Source organism: Nycticebus coucang, chromosome 22, assembly GCF_027406575.1.
Source record: "Nycticebus coucang isolate mNycCou1 chromosome 22, mNycCou1.pri, whole genome shotgun sequence".
Lineage (NCBI taxonomy): Eukaryota > Metazoa > Chordata > Mammalia > Primates > Lorisidae > Nycticebus > Nycticebus coucang.
The window spans coordinates 36,788,710-36,808,650 of NC_069801.1; the positions used below are offsets into that span (position 1 = coordinate 36,788,710).

Here is a 19,941-nt window from a genome sequence, read left to right on the forward strand (position 1 = left end):
CACCTGACAACATTCCTGCACTTTGTTCATCAACTAACCACTGGCTTAGTGCCAGTTACTATAAAACAGACACCGTTCTAGGCACTAGGAATACAGCAGTACAGGAATCAAATACCCTGGCTCTTCCAGAGCTTCCATTCTCCTTCCATCTTGTGAGGTTTTTATCTCCTGGCTTTAGAGATACCAGCTCTTCTTTTTCTACCTAGATTCCTCTTATATCAGTGGGAATGTTTTCTGGGGGCTTGATCTTTAATTTTCTTCTGAGATTTCCCTCTACTCCTGTTTGGATGCCAGTGAGTGACCTACTCTTGAATTTTCTCCAGCCTGGGTCTAAGAAACACACCCATATGTACACTGCTAGCTGTGTCACCCAACCTCAATTCCTGCACATCTTACAGCTACCTATCTGCTCAATGCCATCCATCACCCATGCTAGAAACCTAGGTTTAAACCCCTCTTTTTTGTTCTCATACTGAACTGACTGATGACAAAATCCTGTCCGTTTTTCTGTCTAAGCATTTTGTTTGTTTGTTTGTTTGAGAATCTTGTTCTGTCACCCAGGGTATAGTGCAATGGAATCATTATGGCTTGCTGCAAGTTCAACTCCTGGGCTCCAGTGATCCTCCTGCCTCAGCCTTCCAAAGTGCTGAGACTACAGGTGTATACCACCATGCCTGACTAATTTATTTTTTCCTTCTCTTTTTGGAGACAGGGTCATGCTCTGTCACCCAGGCTAGTTCACTGCAACCTCAAATCTTGGGCTCAAGCGATCCTCCTGTCTCAGCCTCCGGAATAGCTGGTACTACAGGCATCTGTCACAAACTCCCAGCTAATTTTTCTACTTTTAGTAGAGATGGGGTCTCGCTCTTGCTCAGGCTGGTCTCAAACTCTTGAGCTCAAGCAATGCTCCTAGCCTCCCAGAGTGCTAGGATTATAGGTGTAAGCCACCACTCCCAGCTGAGGGGTTTTTTTTTTTTTTTTTGGCCGGGGCTGGGTTTGAACCCGCCACCTCCGGCATATGGGGCAGGAGCCTTACCCCTTTGAGCCACAGGCACCGAGGGTTTGTTTTTATATCACTAGTGTAACAGCAGTTTTCTCACTGGTTCCCTGTCTCTAGTCTCACATTCTCAGATCCAACCCACAGTACCAGATGCATGAATCATTTTTCTAAAATGCAAGTCTCAATATGCCTTTCCTCTTCTGTGGGGCCCTAGAGTGCTCATGTTGAAGTCCACACTCCCTAGCTCCGCCTGCATGCTGGTGCCCACATGCCCCTTCTGATTGCGCCACATCACGCCCTCAAGGCCCTTTGTGGTCCGGTGCTAACTTACCTTGCTGGGCTCCCCAGCTTTCCCTCCACTCCCATTTACCTAGTGACACACCAAACTATTCACCCTGTGGCACCTTCCAGGCTTTCTGTCCTCTGAGCATTTCCCTCCCACCTTTGCAGGCCCCCTGCTGATCCGAAGCCTGTTCTGTTTCTGTTTCTGGAAAACTTCTCCTTTATCCTGACCTTAGGGTCCTAGTTTTGTCATGAACTCACTAGCGATTATAGTTGAGATGTCACTAACTCCAGTAGCTCTCAGCGTTGGCTGCACATTAGACTTAGTTGGGAAGCTTTTAAATTCAATGTCCAGGTTAGTGCCTATGGCTCAAGGAGTAGGGCGCTGGCCCCATATGCTGGAGGTGGCGGGTTCAAACTTGGCCCTGGCCAAAAAAAATAAAAAAAAAACAACTACAACAACCCCCCAAAAAAAGAAAGAAAGAAAGAAAAAGAAAAAAAAAAATAAATTCACTGTCCAAACAGCATCCCAGACCAATTAAATCAGAATCTGAGGGGTCCAGGGCATCCCAATATGCAACCAAGGTGGAGCGCTCACCCTCCCTGGTTCCTCCCAGTCCATCTTGCAGACTTTCCACCTGTAAGGATTCCTAAAGGAAACCAGCTCCAAAGTACACTCTTTGTTTGGCAAAGGCTGTCCAGGGTGCTTAGCAAAGCAGGGCTTGGGGTTGTTCCAAGCATGGGCCCGCGGTTGCCATGTCAGGCGAGCTTGGAAAAGTCTGGTCACCTCCGCTGCAGCTGAGCATGACTCAGCAGGCCAAGCCTTCCTGGTGACCTGCTCGTCAGTGTTGGGTGTGGCCCCCACAACCATTCTCTGTGGGTTTGGAAGAAGCCAAGCTCTGATTCCAGACACTACCCAGCTCCTTCCTGATCCCTGGAAGCCAGCCACACTCACTTTCAAGCCTCACCTGTCTGGACAATGAATGTGGTCCTGACAAGAGGGCTGCCCATGCTTAGTCTATTCTCCCTGGAAAGGTACAGATTTTTAAACAGATTAGCTAATAGGTAAGGAAGACAGCCTGAGGTTGTGGAAACAACACCGCTAGGCTTTCCACTGTTCAGTAGCTATATGACCGTGGACCTATTGGTCATTTTATGTGGTTGGGTCTCAGTTTCCAGGTGCATATTATAGAAATTGCTGCCCAACCTCATAAACACATGCAAAATGCCTAGTATAGAGGAAGGGCTCTGCCAGTTTCCTCTTCTGTTGCTGTCCCCATCCCCTTTTCTTCTTCTTTCCTCACAAAACCAAGTAGGTGGGGCTGGAGGGCATGGCTTGGGCCCCTTCTAGTCCAAATAAATGAGGACAGATCTGGGATGCACGGTGGGGAGAAGGAAGTTAGCTCAGACCTCTACCCCCTGTGGTTCCTTGGGGCAAGACACCATTTTCACTTTGACTAGCACAGGGCCTCCAGGGGGAGAGAGTTGGATATAGGTGCCTTATCCGGATGTGTACTACTTGAGGGGTGGGGTCACAGGTTTGAGAACCCCTGGGGGCAGGTGGTTGGTAGATTATGCAGGCTGGGGGTGGTGACTGTCAACTGCCTGCCTGATAGTGCTGCAGCCACAGAGTGCCATAGAAATGCAGCCTCATTATACTAGGCATTGCTCTGATTATTATGAATGTCTGTGTTGAGTGGGAAGTTGGTCAAGAGGCCCTATAAAGACCCCAGGATTCTGTGGGCCCTGAAATTCTAGAATTCTGCAGCCCTGAGATTCCAAGGCCAAAGCCCAGAGTCTCTGATATGGTCTGGCCATGTAATCAGCTGGGGAGGTAGACAGTGAGTTAACGTAAGTGACTCTGACACCCAGGTGGCAGTGTGAGCCTGTGGGCGTGTGCAGTGTGCAGCAGAGCAAGTTGGTGTCCGTAAGCCAAGGATGGCGCCGTACTTACCTTCTGGGGGGCATTGATGACTCCAGTGTTGTAGCCAAACTGCAGGGAGCCAAGCACTGCCCCTCCCACAGCCAGCATGAGGCGACCGGTCAGCTTCTGCAAAGAAACACACCACACTGTCATAGGCGTGTCTGGGCCCAGGTTACTACAGGGCAGGGCTAGGCTGGCAAGTTCCTATGTTCAGATATCTTGCCTGGCTTCTGGCACTACACCAGGAAATTGGGCTACTTCCTGACCTTAGGTGCCCAAACCAGCCCAGCTAACTTCTAGACACTGGGCTGGCCAGAACTTTTCCTGGGAATAGAGGGGAATTAGGGTCTTCTCTCTCTGTAGCCAGGCTTGGGGTGGGGGGGAGAGACCTTGAATTCTCTGGGGTCTCATTACCCTGCTGGAGCCATCCCTGGGCTCCAGAAGGCCCAGGACCCAACCCTTCTAGGCAAAAGGGGTCAAATGATGTGGCAAGAGCAGCATAGTGGGGGGAAATGCCCTGGTTTTGGAGCAGAAGGTGCAGGATTCTGATTCTAACATATCTGCCTGTTGCTATGTGAATTCCAGCAGGCTCTGTCACTCTTGCATCACTCTTCCCCCATCCTCTATTTGCTAGTCTGCAAAATGGGAATAGTCGTACTTGTCAGCATTGGACATGTGGTCCTACCTTGCCCTCCCCTTCCCGCTGTTCACAGGGCAGGGACTGAGCCCTGAAAGGGAGAGCCAGTTTCTGGTTCACTCAGGGATCTGCAGTAGAGCCATGGCTGGAACTCAGGGCTCTGGACTCCTGACCCAGTGCTCCTCATGGCAATGATCCTCAGGCCATGATTTTCCCAAGGTTATTTGGACACAGATGACATACCAGGCAGGAATGTGGTTTGGAAAAGTACCGGACACAAGGTGAGTAAGAGTGTTGGGCCAAGATGTGTCCAACGGGTAAAGGGGCTGGGGTGAAAAAGGTTGCTTTGCTTCTATCCTTCCAAGGCCAAAGGCATGAAGCAGCAGAGGGAAGTGGCCAGTAGCTGAGGGCCCTGCTTACCCACAGATGAGTGAGAGGCCAGCCAGGTGTCCTCCTTGCTGGACTCTTTGCAGCTTTTAAAATGAAGAAGATAAGAAATAAGACACCAGGGCGGCGCCTGTGGCTCAGCGGGTAGGGCGCCGGTCCCATATGCCGGAGGTGGCGGGTTCAAACCCAGCCCCGGCCAAATTAAAAAAAAAAAAAAAAAAAAAGAAATAAGACACCAGACAGGCCCTGAAATGGCCGTGGCAGAATGGAGCCAGGGCACACCAAGAGACAGCTAGCATTCACTGCATGCACCACACCAGGCTGGGCACTAAAACCAGGGGGGAGAGAAGTCTCAGCTTGCCCTCGTCCTTGCCGTGGGTCCCTTTCTCTACCCAGAAAGTGGAAGCCAGAACCAGCCCTGACTTCAAAATCACCATGGATAGCATTGTGCATTGCTGTTAACCAAATTCCTGGTATGGTCTTTTCATTCTCTAGAAGCCACACGTCACAACGCTGGGTCCCTCCTTTCTGCGGGTCTGTTTACTGCTCCTTGGCCAGCCTCTGGACATTCATTCTATATGCTGGGGCTTTCCTTGTGCCAAGAGGGTTTGCATTACTTCTAAATCCTATCCTTTATCGCCCAATTTAAAAGACCTTCCCCCCAGCATGCCCAGAAAGTTTCCCTTCTTTCAACTTTCTGGGGAGCTTCAGCCCCAGGTCTGTTGGTTCTGAGTGGGCATGGAGCACCTGACAATCTGCCCCACCCCTCCATGGGCCCACACCATACACTGGGCCAAGCCTAACTCATAGGGTGGACGTTGGGATTAAAAAAGAGGCTGTGGTAAGGCACTAAGCATTTTTACCCAAGAAAGCATAGTGTCAAGGGACAGTGACTGTTGGACTCCAATATGTGCTGGGCTGTCTGGTGCGTTATACGCGTTAGCCCAGGGTTGTCCAGAGTGTGATACTTACGATATGCAAAATATATACTGTATTTTTCTAGTATATATTAGAATAGATATGGGTGGCACCTGTGGCTCAAGGAGTAGGGCGCTGGTCCCATATGCCGGAGGTGGTGGGTTCAAACCCAGCCCCGGCCCAAAAAAAAAAAAAAGAATAGATAAAAAATGAGGAATGCAAACCCATGATTTTGATGGAATAAATCAAAATAAAACTCCTTTTTATATTCATTTGGGATATTCTCCAAATTAGAGCATTAAATAAAAGGCAAACTTCAGAGCAGTGTGTGTTGTATACTACCTTGTGTATACAAAATAATACAAAAAATAATCAAAAAATAATTGGGGGATGGGGAGAACATATACATCTATTTAAAAGAATGCACAGGAAAGGTAACATTGTACCCTGGGGGACCACTACTTGGGGGCAGGGTGAAAGACTTCATTATATGTCCTTTTACATTCTTTTTGAACTCTGAACCATGTGACTAGATCACCTATTCAAAATATACTTTTTATAAACCCTGTGGTTTCATATTACTTAGAACAAAGCAATTTAAATAAAATGTTAAGTGAAAAATAATGCAGATGCTTCGTGGATATGGCAAAAATTACTCTGTTAGAATGAATGACACCGAGGCAGTGGCTGTGTGATGCAGGTACTGTTATTACAGGCTTGTTTTTTTTTTTTTTTTGGCCGGGGCTGGGTTTGAACCCGCCACCTCTGGCATATGGGACCGGCGCCCTACTCCTTGAGCCACAGGCGCCACCCATTACAGGCTTGTTTTATTTAAGTCCAGCTCTGATGGTCCAGGGGTCTTGGGTTTCTGAGGTCATTCTGGGGACGCTGCTGAGCAGTGGGGGCTGCTGAGTTGAGCAAAGGACAAACTGCACTTTAGAGAACCTGCCCACCCATGTCCCGTGTTACATCCACCCACCCAGCCAGGCTGCTGATTTAGGACTCAGCGACACACTCAGCGACCCATGCTCCAGCTGCTGCCCTGGCTGAAACAGGCCCCAGTTCTGACATAAAGGAAGGGGCTTGCAGTCCAGTGGGATGGTTAGTGCAGTCTGGGCTTCACCAGAAAGGTAGAATGATAAGGGGGCAGAATGAGGCAGGCATGGTGGGCACCCTGGAGGGAGAGACTTCTGACTTTGCCTGGGGGTGATCAAAGATGGGTTCTCAAGAAGTGACATTGGAGTTGGACCGTGAAGGACATGCAGGGAGCCTGCCAAGTGGGAAGGCAGTGGCGAGGTTATGTTCCAGGTAGACAGAACAGTATGTGCAGGGGGAAGAAACGGGCCGATCGGCCAGATTAAGAAACAGGATGCTAGGTGCAAGGGGAGCGGCATGGCCCCAGCTCCTCTGCAGGCACATGGCAAAAAGGCCAGTCACATAGCCACGCCCCCATCTCCCACCGTCCCTCCTTGCACCCACCACAGCCAGCTTGATCGTTGCTGAACCGGATTGGGAATTAGCAGACCCAGGTTTAAACACAGGGAGCTGCTTCCTTTCACCTTGGGGTTGGGATACGTGGTAACTTCTGGGCCTTGGTTTCCTCACCTAGAAAATGGAGGTGCAAGTTCCTTCCTGAAAGGGCTGCTGTCTAGGTGTCTGTGTTAGTGCCCACCATGGAGCCTGACAGAGTTCCCACGGCAAATGTACACTGCCCCCAGTTCCTGTGGCTGGAACTGACCCACGGGAATGAAGTCCATTTGTTCGATATGAATTCTTTTTGGTGTCACAGTGATAGACTCATTGGTGACAATTTAGAGAAAGGGTATAAACCCCACAGCTTGTGGCTTTCTTGTGGAAGCCTTTTTTAGAGGTGGTGAGCAATGTAGAGCTCAGAATTTAGAAACCCCTCCCATTGCAGCCATCACCACCTGGAGGATGGAGCTGTCTTCCAGAACATTCCATGCTTGTCCAGGCCTTTGCCTTGCTACATCTTCTGCAATTTCTAGCTTAGTGCCTATCTGCCACTCAGACTGGGAATTCTTTAAGAATAGGACCTGAGTCTTATCATCTCTGCAGCCAGAGTGACCAGGGAAGGGGCAGCACAGATTAATTGCAAAAACAAACAAACAAAAGAACACCTGAAAACCCATTATTTCTCTTTTTTTTTTTTTTAATTTTTTTATTGTTGCAGTTTGGCCAGGGTTGGGTTTAAACTCACCACCCTCAGTATATGGGACCAGCACCCCACTCACTGAGCCACAGGCACCACCCGACAGTGAATTTTTTTTTTTTTTTTTTGTAGAGACAGAGTCTCACTTTATGGCCCACGGTAGAGTGCCATGGCATCACACAGCTCACAGCAACCTCCAACTCCTGGGCTTAAGCGATTCTCTTGCCTCAGCCTCCCAAGTAGCTGGGACTACAGGTGCCCGCCACAACGCCCAGCTATTTTTTGGTTGCAGTTCAGCCGGGGCCAGGTTTGAACCCGCCACCCTACGTATATGGGGCCGGCGCCTTACCACCTGAGCCACAGGCGCCGCCCCCATTATTTCTCAATTGGACTTTTGGGCAAAACTGGTCCTATGTTTATCAGTTTTGCCAGACCAGTGTTCAACTGAACTCAGCCATTTATCCAAGCCATGATGAGTGCTGGAACATCAGAGCTCTGGGAAAAGAGGCTAAAAGCAACCCCCAAAACCCTCACCCCAAGCCTACAGGGCTGTCTGTAGAGGACAGACCTCTGATGTCAGATAGACGCAGATCAAATCCTGACTCTCCTAGGAGTGATATGGTCCCCTCAGTTCAGTAAATGCCTGGACTATCTATCTCATCTCCCAACTCCTTGCCCACCTTATCCCAATTTTGGGTGTCCCAAGGCCCACTGAGCTCTTCCTCTTCCAGGAAGCCATCACCCAGATGTTAGCTTCAGGCACCCCTCCTCCCACAGACTGGGATGCCAGATGGCTCTGGCCCCATCACATGGCCTTCTGACCTATACATACGTCTTTCCTAGAGGACTGTGTCCTCTAGTCAATATTGGCAGAGGGAGGGCACATGGCCACCGCCACTCAGGGTATTCTCAGTGAGAGTAGGGGCCCAGAGCTGGCAGAATTGAGATGTCACTCCATGTTGTCCTCCTCCCACTGCTGCCCAGTTTCCTGAGGTACACTGGAGCATGGCGGGACATGGGCTTAGTATATACCAGGGGTGGGCTTTACCTGTTCCATGCCACCTCCTTTTTTATTTTGTTGTATGTGTCTTTTCTAAGGTTTCATTTGAACAAAGAAAGAAGCTCCAGAAATTGCAGATTGTTCAAACATTCTCATTTGATAGATGGGTAGCCTGAGGTCAGAGGGCAGCAAACAGAAGCCAGGGCTAAGATTCAAGTCTTTGGTTTCCTAGCCTGGTGTTTTTACCATCTGACCCCTTCCATCCTGCCAAGTCTTTTCAGAAAGTAGAGTGATGGGCTAACAGTTGGAAGCCTGACCTTCAGGTGACCTCAGGCACTGGCTACTCTTAAAGCCATATCCTTCAAGCCTTCCAATGATCTCAAGATTCTTACAAGACCAAGCCTCCTGCTACCCTACTTCAGCCTTGAGTTGTTTATCAGCAGCACCAGCCAGGTGATAGGCACTCTGCCAGGGGCTGCTCACAAGTCTTGATTTAATCACCATGAACACACTCTGGGAGAGAGATTGCTCTCACTTCATGGATAATAACATGGGAGGCTCAGTGAGGAAAAAGTGCATAACTCTGCTTCAGGAAGTTTCCAGTTTAGGGCCTCTGAAGCCAAATTATATGCCTTTCCGGCTCAGGTCCTCCCCCTTTCTTCTGGGTGTTGGTTCCTGAAGGAAAGAAAGTTTCTACCTGGTACTTTCTATGTAGGTCACATTCCATTCCAGCAACTCTCTGAGCCTTGCCCGCTCTGAGCCAAGACCACCCAGGCTCAAGCTCAGACACCTTTGGGACACTTTACTGCATTTTGCTCCAAGCCAAACTATGGTTCATGGGCCAAACCCAACTTGCCAGCTAAGAATGGGCTTTCCATTTTTAAGTGGCTTGGGAAAAAAAGAAAAGACATCATCTAGTATTTGGGGGTACGTAAAAATTATATTAAATTCAAATTTGTGTGACTAACAATTACGTTTGAATGGAATGTAGCCACATTTGTTTATTGTTTACAGCTGCTTTTGTGTTACAGTCACAAAGCTGAGTGCCTAGTGCAGAGACCAGATGGCCCCAAAAGGTGACAATATTTACTATCTGGCCCTTTGATAGAAAAAGTTGGTCGAAAGGTTGGGCAGACGGAGGGTGATTGGTGGAATTACACCTGCAGTGCATCTTACAAGGGTACATGTGAAACTTAGTGAATGCAGAATATGATTGTCTTAACACAATAACTAAGAAAATGCCAGGAAGGCTATGTTAACCAGTGTGATGAAAATGTGTCGAACTGTTTATAAAACCAGTGCATGGTGTCCTATGATCGCATTAATGTACACAGCCTGTGATCTAATACTAATAAAAAAAAAAAAGAAAGAAAGAAAAAGTTGGTCAATCTCTGCTTTAAGCCTCAGGTGCCCTGAGCAAACCCAATGCATGAGCTGCACTGGATTTCCAAAGACTTCCAGGCAAAAAAAAATATCCTCCTTAAGTAACTTGAGAAGAAAGATGTGGATCCTACAATAAGAAAATGAATTTGAGTGAGGGCCTCAAATCAGGATCTGGACACTAGAGAAAGTGATACCCCTGAGAAAGTACACAATCAGTGTGAGACAGACACTACTTAAACAAAGATAAAATTAATTTGCTAAGACTGTGTACATGCAACAGTCACTGTCACTCTCAGCAGACACATTCAAGTCCTAGCTTCTCTACTTGTGTGACCTTAAAAAGAAGTCCCTTCTCCTAAAGCTTCAGTTCTTCATAAGAGAAGATTCTAAGGATAAATCACATTACTAAGCAAACAGTATACCTGAATGCATGTCCCTGATACTGTCCTGGTCCATGGGGATACAGTGATAAACTAAACCAAATCCCTACCTATGGAACTTGATGTTTTAATCGGGGGCTGGGGCAGAAAATAAAGACATTTGGTACATCAGGTAGTGAGTGGTATAAAGAAAAAAGGTGAGGATGCTAGCTTTTTTCTTTTCTTTTTTTTTTTGAGACAGAGCCTCAAGCTGTCGCCCTGGGTAGAGTGCCATGGCCTCACAGCTCACAGCAACCTCCAACTCTTAGGCTTAAGTGATTCTCCTGCCTCCACCTCCCAAGTAGCTGGGACTACAGGCGCCCGGCTATTTTTTGATTGCAGCTGCCATTGTTGTTTGGTGGGCCCAGGCTGGATTGGAACCCGCCAGCTCAGGGGTATGTGGCTGGCGCCTTAGTCGCTTGAGCCACAGGTGCAGAGCCTCTTTTTTTTTTTGAGACATAGTCTCACTTTGTCATCCTGGCTAGAGTGCTATGGCGTCATAGCTCACAGCAACCTCAAACTCTTGGGGTCAAGTGATCCTCTTGCCTCAGTCTCCCCAGTAGCTGCAACTACAGGTGCCTGCCACAATGCCTGGCTAGTTTTTCTATTTTTAGTAGAAATAGGGTCTTACTCTTGCCCAGACTGGTCTTGAACTCTTGAATTCAAGCAATCCATCGACCTCGGCCTCCCAGAGGGCTAGGATTATAGGTGTGAGTCACTGCACTGGCCTCTTCTTTTTCTTTTTTGAGACAGGGTCTTACTCTGTGACTCAAGTTAGAGTGCAATGGTGTCATCATAGTTTACTGCAACCTTGAACTCCTGGCCTCAAGCAATCCTCCCATCTCAGGCTCCCTAGTAAGTAGGACTATAGGTGCAAACCATCACATCCAGCTAATTTTTCTATTTTTTTGTAGAGATAGTCTCATTCTTAGGCTGGTCTCGAACTCCTGATATCAAGTAATCTTCCTGCCTTGGCCTCCCAGGGTGTTAGGATTACAGGCATGAGCCATTGTCCCCAGCTGGAATGCTATTTCTTAATCATAGTCAGATATGCCTATAATGGAATATTATGCAGCTGTTGGAAAAAAATGCAACACATCAGTATGTACTTGTTATGAAAAGATCCCCAGGGTAGATTGTTGAGGGATAAAAAGCAAAGTACGATGTATATAGGATGTACATTTGTAAGGAAGGAGGGGTTGATGAACTAGTGTAATGATACTTGCTTGTATGTGCAGAGAAACACTGCAAGCGTTTACCTCTAAGGGTGAGGCCACACAAAACTATGTAGAAAGTGTGATCCAATTACACACCCAGGACATTTATAGGCATGTATCCACACATGCACAAAAGAGATCTGTGAGGGTAAATACCAAACCTTCACAACTGGAAGACACTTATTCTTTCATTTTTTTAATCCTTCTTTATAGTTGGCTCTATAACTTCTGTACTTCAAAAAAAAAAAAAAAAAAAACCCAAGAATATTTTTCCAGTCATGTCTGAGAACTTTACTGGACACAGCTTGGGCACCAGGGCCTGGTAGGCCCAGGGCCAGAGGGAGGGTGGTTCCATCCAAGGAAGTCTTAGAGCAAATGGTAACCCCACAATGCAATACTCTAGTTAAATATTTTATATAGCTGGGAGAAGGAGGAGTACCCCATGGATGAATGAATAGGCCAGATCTTTTACAAAGAAACATTTAGTGAAGAGGAAAATGACACTCTAGATGGGTGTGGGCAGGATTGGTGATGAGTGGGCCCAGACGTCCACAGCACAGGGCAGGCAGAGGCAGGCAGAGGCAAGGACGGGGCACAGGACACTGTGCACTCCTAAGACTAACTACTGAGGGGGCTGCTGCCCCAGCATGTGCATCCATCAGCTGCTCATTCAGGAATGAGGAAGGGGAGTGATCTCAATGTCATATGTTGTGGCCAGTGAGCTGGAAGAGGGGCTACTTCAAGCTCGCTGTGGAAAGAATGCAGGTGACAATGAGACCATGAAGCAAAGATGAGGATCAGAAACATCCCCACAAATAGCCAGGCTTCTGGGTAGTGCCCTGCACGCTGGAGTCCCCCACGATGCTCGTGGCAAAGCCAGCTGCTGGCTACTCAATCTCACACTCAGGCCAACATGCAGCTGGAAGGAACTCCTGAAGACACTAATGCCATTTGTTGTTCAGGGAGCTGGCAATGAAGACTTCCACCATCACGCTGTAGATGGTGGTGATGCTAGCCAGGACTGCTGATCTTCACGATCAGCTTTGACCACTTGAATGGTGTGGCTGTGATAAAGTGGAGCTCTTGGCTGTGCCCATAGGTAGCGCCCAGAACTGTGTGATGGAGGCAAGGTGAGTCCAGAGCAGCACACCAGGTATCTAGGGCCAGGATCCTGTAGGGGTAACTTTAGATAGCTGTGAGGGCCACCCCAACTTATCACACACAACAGGGAGCCCAAGAAGGCACCTACCCAGGGGCAGGAGGTCCTTAGGAAGAATGGCCATAGCTCGGCACTCAAGGAGTCTAGAGTGGCTATTTCTTTCTTTCCTCTAGCAAGGAACTATTCCATCCTGAGACAGTTGACTGCTTCCTCCAGCAGAGGCCCTTGTGGCATGCATCCACACATGCACAAAAGAGATCTGTGAGGGTAAATACCAAACCTTCACAACTGGAAGACACTTATTCTTTCATTTTTTTAATCCTTCTTTATAGTTGGCTCTATAACTTCTGTACTTCAAAAGGCCTGTCTGTAAAACCTAAGCCTGCTGCACAAACCCCATGCTCCCTGCGAGCCTCAGTGCAGCTGACCCAGAGAGGTAGGTGTTATTCCCAGTGACACAAGAGGAGCGGTTGGCCTAGGGTCAAATGGTAGAGCTGTTTCTGATGGAGCCTTATCCTTCCTGCTTCCAAATGCCATGCAAGGGGAGATGAGCTCTGGGCTAGGCGATTTGGATAGATGTTCTGTCCAGCAGAGGCACTGGTAGCCAAAGGCTCCATCAGCTGGGGTCTGGCAAGAACTCTCTCCCCTTCCAGGCTGCAGAGGCCCTGAAGAGGCAAAAGCCAGTGAGGCTGTGAAAAGGGTGGACGCTGCCTTCTTTCTGCCTCGGTTCGAGGCCTGGGAGCCCTGCCAGTCACTGCAAAACCCCACTGTTTCTACATTAGCTACTGCCAGGCCTCATGGTGACAGAGCCTCAGGCTCCACTCCACCCCTCCCTTGGAGGGAAGTAACAAATGGAGGCTTGTTCTTGTGGCCAGGGCTGAGCCTGCTGGTCTGGACATAACCTCTCTGAGCCCATGAGTCTGGTCTTTGTCACATCTATGCCCAGGAGTAAGGTGGGGGAAGGAATAAGGTTATAGGCCCCAAGCCAATGCTGTACACTTTCCTTTTTGTTCCAGTCCTCCCCAGCTCTGCCAGTCTGGGGGACAGTGGGGAGCTAGATGCCTGTTCCCCTGGTGCTGGAGTAGATCTGGGCCCTGATACCCCGTGACCAGGAGGCACTGGGCAAAGCTGAGCTCCTTGAAGCTACAAGCTGATTAGTGGGGATTTGGGACTGACCCAGCTCCGGGACAAATGGGGTTGAATGCTTGGATGGCTCAGCACAGGACAAGGATCATCTTGGGTCTGTTTATATGGTTTATATACCCAAACTGGCCACACAAAGGGCCTTTCCACTTAAAATAGCCACCACCCTGATTTAGGGCACTGGGCCAGTCTCACCACACAGGGTAGCAAAACCTCCATTTTATAGAGAAGGAAACTCTGGAAAACCACTTATTCAAGGTCACAGTTTCATGGGAACATCTACTGTTTTGTTTTCATTCACAGAAGTTTCAGTTGTCAAGTTATGCCCAATCCAGCTTTTACACTCCCACTGAATCCAAAAAGAAATTGGGAAGTCCCTAAGTCTGGAGGATCCTGCTCATTTGGGGTGGGTAGAGAACAACAGAAGACAAGGATATGGAGAAGAAACATCTTTTTTTTTTTTCTTTAAACACTATAGAACACCTCATATCTTTTGTGATAGTTTTATCTTAGATAAGTCTCTTCCCTTCTCTGGCCTCAGTTTTCCCACTGTCAAATGGAGGGCTGGCCACGGGCTGGGTGGTCTCTTCCTGGTCTGTCTTTCCTTTATCCCCTTATGTCATCCTAAGAAGACTGGCAGTATATTTTGGGGTGGGAGGCTAAATATGTGACGTTGGCAAAGTCATTTTTCATTGGACTATGAAGTCATCATGACTTGTGTAGTCCCCACTGGGCAGCTGTGGGGATCCCTGGAGACACTGGACATGTAAGTCCTAGGCAGGTAAGTGGAGAGCCTAAGGCAAAAAAGCAAAGCAAAGAAGCCTGAGGCAGGGCAGGGCAGCCACATTAGCTGACCCTCTCTGGGCCAGGTACTCTCTTACCTCTACTGGCTTCCTAACAAGCCCTTGCTGGGGAAGAACAGGTCAGCAAAAGCTTTAATGATTTTCCTAAGTAATACTCACAGGCTGGGATCTTGGCTCCCCCAAAGCTTACATCACCAGAATGCCAGACTTTTGGATGGAGGGCAAGGCCCAGGCACAGGTCACCTGGGCCCAGGTAAATGCAATGCATCACAGGAGTCCAAGGAAGCAAGAACATTTATGGAGCATCTATGGGGACAGATACCTATATATTTTTTTCTAACTTTCTACAGACATCCTAATGATGAAAAGAAATGGTATCATTTTGCGGATGAGGCAGCTGAGCTACATTAGGATTCTAAATCGCATCCATAAGACTTTAAAAGCCTATGCTCTTTGCACCATCAAGGGGCTGAAAAACCTTGCAGATTTCTAATGTTTCCTTCTCTGGAGGGCACAGCCACGACTAGCCACAAGTTCTTAACAAAGTGTGGGGTGAGATATTTGGGGCAGGGCTCACCCTCACCTTCAGCCCAGGAGCAACTGTGGGCAAACCCCTCGCCAGGAGGCAAGGCGAATCCATCTGCTACTTCCCATTCAGTTAAGCTCTACAAACTACAGAGAACACAGGGAAGTCAGCTAAGTCAATGCCCAGTTTCTAGGAAATGAAGAGAAAGAAACAGCAGAACCAAGACTTCAGAGCCAGGAACACCTGGCAAAGGCCCAGTGCCATGGCTCACACCTATATTCCCAGCACTCTGAGAGGCCAAGGTAGGTGGGCAAGAGCGAGACCCCATCTCGAAAAATAGCTGGGTACTCTATTAGTCCCAGATACTCAGGAAGCTGAGGCAAGAAGATCACTTGTGCCCAGGAGTTTGAGGTTGCTTGAGGTATGATGCCACAGCATTCTATCAAAGGTGACAAAGTAAGACTCTGTCAAAAAAAAAAAAAAAAAACCTGAGGCAAGTGAAACAACCTCTCCAAGCTTCAGTTTAACATCCTGAGCAGGCTCGGCGCCTATACCGTTTCCCCGAAAATAAGACAGTGTCTTATTTTAAGGTGTGCTCTTATTTTAAGATGCGCTAGGTCTTATTTTCAGGGTATGTCTTATCTTTCCTGTAAGTAGGTCTTACTTTCAGAGGATGTCTTATTTTTAGGAAAACAGGGTAGCTCAAGTGGCTAAGGTGCCAGCCACATACACCAGAGCTGGAGGGTTCAAATCCAGCCCAGGCCTGCCAAACAACAATGACAACTACAACCAAAAAATAGCTGGACAGGGCGGCGCCTGTAGTCCCAGCTACGTGGGAGGCTAAGGCAAGAGAATCGCTTAAGGCCAGGAGTTGGAGGTTGCTGTGAGCTGTATTGCTGGCACTCTGAGATGCCAAGGAGACAGCTTGAGGCTCTGTCTCAAAAAAAAAAAAAAAAAAAAATCCTGCACAAAAGGCTGTACCGACTGATTAAATCAGCATACTCCAAAGGAGAAGGTTTTATTCCATAGGAGATTTAGAAAGTAACTATTTGTCATAATTTTTTCTGGTACATATTTGTTGTTTGAAATTTCTATCATATAGGCATGTAATCTCCTAGTATCACAATACATCCACATAAATTTATAAATATAAACCACTGGGAAGAAAGTTGCCTCCAATTTATTTATTGACAAGGTGGAGAGGGAAAATTTGGAAAACATTGCATGAAAAACACCTGCCCACTACAGCATTTAGAACAAGCTGTTGCAAGGGCCACCCTTGAAGACAGGCAAACTCTTTTCCCTCAGCCCAAAATTCAAGAAACATGTTGTGAAAAAGAGACGGTAGAGACATAAATGAAAGTCCTGAGTGGCCTGAGTTCAAATCCAGCTTAGCCACTCACTATGGTGTGGGCTTTGGGTAAGTTATTTCTTCCCCTGAGCTCCAGGCTGACGAGGAATCAGCAGGACTATATAGTTGATGATGCTGAAACATACTGTAGCCAGAGCCTGCTGATTTTCTCTTCCAATTTTCTGTCTCCATTCAGAGTATCCCCTTACTGCTCAACAAATAAATACTCATATTTGGCATCACATGCCAAGTAGACAGTTCTTTCCCCTGAGGAAGTGAAAAAAAGTGATCTCTATCTTTCAGACAGAGAAACTGAGGCCCAGAGACGTTAAGTGGCCTGCCGGAGCCCTGAGACAACAGTTTGGACTCGCAGGATCTCAGCCCTGGCCACTAATTAAAATCGCTTCTCACTGTATTGTTATATACTTATTTTTGAGAGAGTCTCACTCTGTCACCCTGGCTAGAGTGCCATGCCATCATCATAGCTCATAGCAACCTCAAATTCTTGGACTTGAGCAATCCTCTTGCCTCAGCCTCCTGAGAATCTGGGGCTACAGGTGCCTATCATGATAATGCCTGGCTAGTTTTTCTACTTTTAGTAGAAATGGGGCCTCACTCTTTTCAGGCTGGTCTCAAACTCCTGAGCTCAAGCAATCTACCTGCCTCAGCCTCCCAGAGTGCTAGGATCACAAGGCATGAACAATTGCACCCATCCCTCACTGCATTTTCATCTAGTTATGTCGCACCATTATGGCTCAGCTTTGTCTGTCAAGGAGTCTCACCCGAGGGTCTCATCTCAAGTTAGGGCCAAGGCAGGGTGAACCAAATCATCTGGATTCAACAGGTGTGAAGGAGCCTTTTTACACTGAGAGTACAGCCCAGGGTCACCCTGCTCAGTCCTGCTGGACGCCTCCACAGTCCATAAAAAGACCGTTCAGAATTCAGTCCTATGCCCAAGTCCCAGGTTAAAAAAAAAAAAAAAAAAAGGGTTATCTTTGTGTCTTCTCAGCTGAGATGGGAAAATCTAAGTAGATAAGAGGGAGTGTGGTCAGATGTAGTAGCTCATTCCTGTATTCCTAGCAATCTAGGAAGCTGATACTGGAGGATCGTTTGAGGTCAGGAGTTCCAGACCAGCCTGACCAAAAGCGAGACCCCTTCTCTACAGAAAAACAAAGAAAATTAGCCGGGCACCATGGTGCTGCCTGTAGTCTCAACTACTCTGGAGGTTGAGGTAGGAGGATAACTTGAGCCTAGGAGAGTGCGGTAGCAGTGAGCCCTGACCAGGCATGCCACTGCACTCTATCGCCGGCAACAAAGCAAGACTCTGTTTCAAAAAACAAAACAAACAAACAAACAAAAAGGAGCGTTTCAAAAGAAAAAAGTAGCTTGAAAATACAGGTTGGAGGAAGGAAGGGAGGAAAAAAATAATACCCTAAACACAGGAGGAGCTCAATACCTACTTGTTGAAAGGGAACTGCTTTGGGGGAAAAGTCACAAAGATCCACAGCAGAAGAAGCCCGTTTACAGATTAAAAAAAAAAAGAGAGAGAGAGAGAGATGACATCTAGGCAGTTGTTCGCCCTCAGAGAAAGAGTCCTCATCTCCTTGGACCCGAGTCCTTTGCACCCAGTCCCCTGGTGTGCGCTCTTCCCGCTCAACTCCTGCCTGGGGCCCCTTCCTAGCTCCCGGCTCCCCGGGCACTGGGGCGGCGGCCCTCCAGGGTGTTCTCCCCGCCCGGCCATGCCCAGTCCCACCCGAGGAGGGAAACGCTCCTCCTCGGAACACTTCTCCCTGGGGCTTAGAAAAGCTTTGGGGCCAGCACTACTTGGAAAAGACCTCCTCAGAGACAGGCTGTTAGTATCAACCCTCGAGCTCGAGCCCCGGCACCTCGGGATGCTGGTACCGTGGCCAGTAGGAATCCCCACGCCAGGCCGCGCACCTAGTAGGCTGCCGGGGCTAGCGGAGCCTGGGTCCCAGCAGGCCGGGAGCGGGGGCGGGTCTCGCCTCCCAAGCTCGCTGGGGCCAGGGCCCGCTGTGGGCTCGGCCTGCTCAGCCAATGGGCGCCGCGCTCGGGCCCCCTCCCCCGCATCGGGAGGAGCCCGCGCAGGGCTGCTGCGGGCGAGGTCGTGTGCGACGTGCAGCGCCCTGGGCCTCTGTCCCCAGCCCCCGCTGGGCCGCGTGGAAGGCGCGGCGCCCCAGGAAGGAAGCCGGGTACTCAGTGCGGGCGCCAACTACGCACGTGGGGCCCTCTTGCCTGCTAGATCCTGAACCCATCTCCATCGAGCCCTCCGGCCCCACGGGGCGCAGAACCCTGGATCAGCGCCAAGCCAGGCTCTGAAAGTCCTCCCCGGATTCACAGCGCTGCCGGAGGGCAGGAAAGACCCAGGCCGGCTGAGGGGTCCGCAGGGGCCTGCGCCTTTGTCCCGGGCGGGGAGGGCCCGCGAGCGCGCGACTCACCTTGCTGCTGGGCTCCATGGCCGCGCTGCGCTTGGTGGCTCTGGCAGCGCCGGGTGAGCGGATGGCTGCTAGCAGGAGGGCGGCGTTCTTCGGATCCTGCTCCCGTCCCGAGACTCCGACTGTGACTCTGACTTCTGTCGCTCGGTCGCTTGGTCTCCCACTCTCTGGCACACTCACTCTGGGACGCGCGGCCAGTGATCAGCAAGCTTGTCAGTGCTACCTCTTGCCTCTCGTCCGAGAGCGCCTGGGCGGTGGCGTTTATAGGACCCCAGCTATTGGCTGGCGCCGCCGGTGTGCTTGGAGGTGTGTGGGCAGAGCCTCGGGGCGGGGCCTGGGTCAGAACGTCCGGGGCGGGGTTCGGCGGGGAGGGGGCGAGGGACCGAGAAGGGGGCGGGAGGGCTTGGATCCGAGGCCTTGCTGGGGCTGCCAGTCTCCGTGCTTTCGGTACGCTGGGACCCGGTAGGGTGTATGCACACTTGCTGTGTGACCTGAACAAGTGTGCATACCTCTCTGAGCCTCTGCGACCTCCTCTGGTAAAATGGTGGAGCTTATGCCCGGCAGTAAGGGGAGCTGAGAGTGACACTGAGAATTGCTTAAGAGCTAGAACTTTGAAGTACTCATTCTGACACTGGATAATTTCGGTAAACTAGGGATAATAATACACGTACTGTCATCTCATGGGGTTGTTACGAAGGTTAAGTGAGTTAATATTTGTAAAGTGTTGAGAACAGTGTCTGGTAAGTGGAAAATGGTATTTAAGTATTTGTTAGCCTACGGGAGGTCTTGCTCCGAGACTGAGTTCTCCCCTCAAATTCCTGCTTGCAAGTTGAGCTTCCCGGGTTCCACACTGGCTGGGCCCCTACCTGGAAATCTGTACCCACCCCTTCTCTGGGCTTTAAAATCGCCTATTCTGTGATGCCTTCCTCCACTTCTGACAGTTCAGGTCAATCTATGGTGACACATAAGTGTGGCAAACTTGGAAGGCAGGTTAACTGAGTGGTTAAGGACACAAGTGACCTTGAGTTGGAACCAGCACAACAGTATGATCCTGGGTAAGTTGCTCCTAGCTCTAGTGTGATTCTGGGCCAATGAGCTAGTTCTCTTATGGGTAAAATGGAATTCATAACACCAGTCTCACATGCTATCATGAGAGTTACAGTTTCTAG

At 49.1% G+C, this 19,941-nt stretch overlaps 1 protein-coding gene across 1 annotated transcript in view; it reads right to left on the bottom strand.

Moving 5' to 3' along the window:
• SLC2A1 (solute carrier family 2 member 1) overlaps positions 1 to 19,070 on the bottom strand; it is a 34,496-nt gene extending 15,426 nt beyond the window's left edge. Inside the window, exons 1-2 of the mRNA XM_053577343.1 lie at positions 18,776 to 19,070; positions 3,237 to 3,332 (exon numbers count right to left, since the gene is read on the bottom strand). Coding sequence (XP_053433318.1) covers positions 3,237 to 3,332; positions 18,776 to 18,793 — 114 coding nt within the window. The 5' untranslated portion in view covers positions 18,794 to 19,070. The remainder of the gene's footprint in view (positions 1 to 3,236; positions 3,333 to 18,775) is intronic.
• Between the last annotated feature and the right edge of the window lie 871 nt (positions 19,071 to 19,941).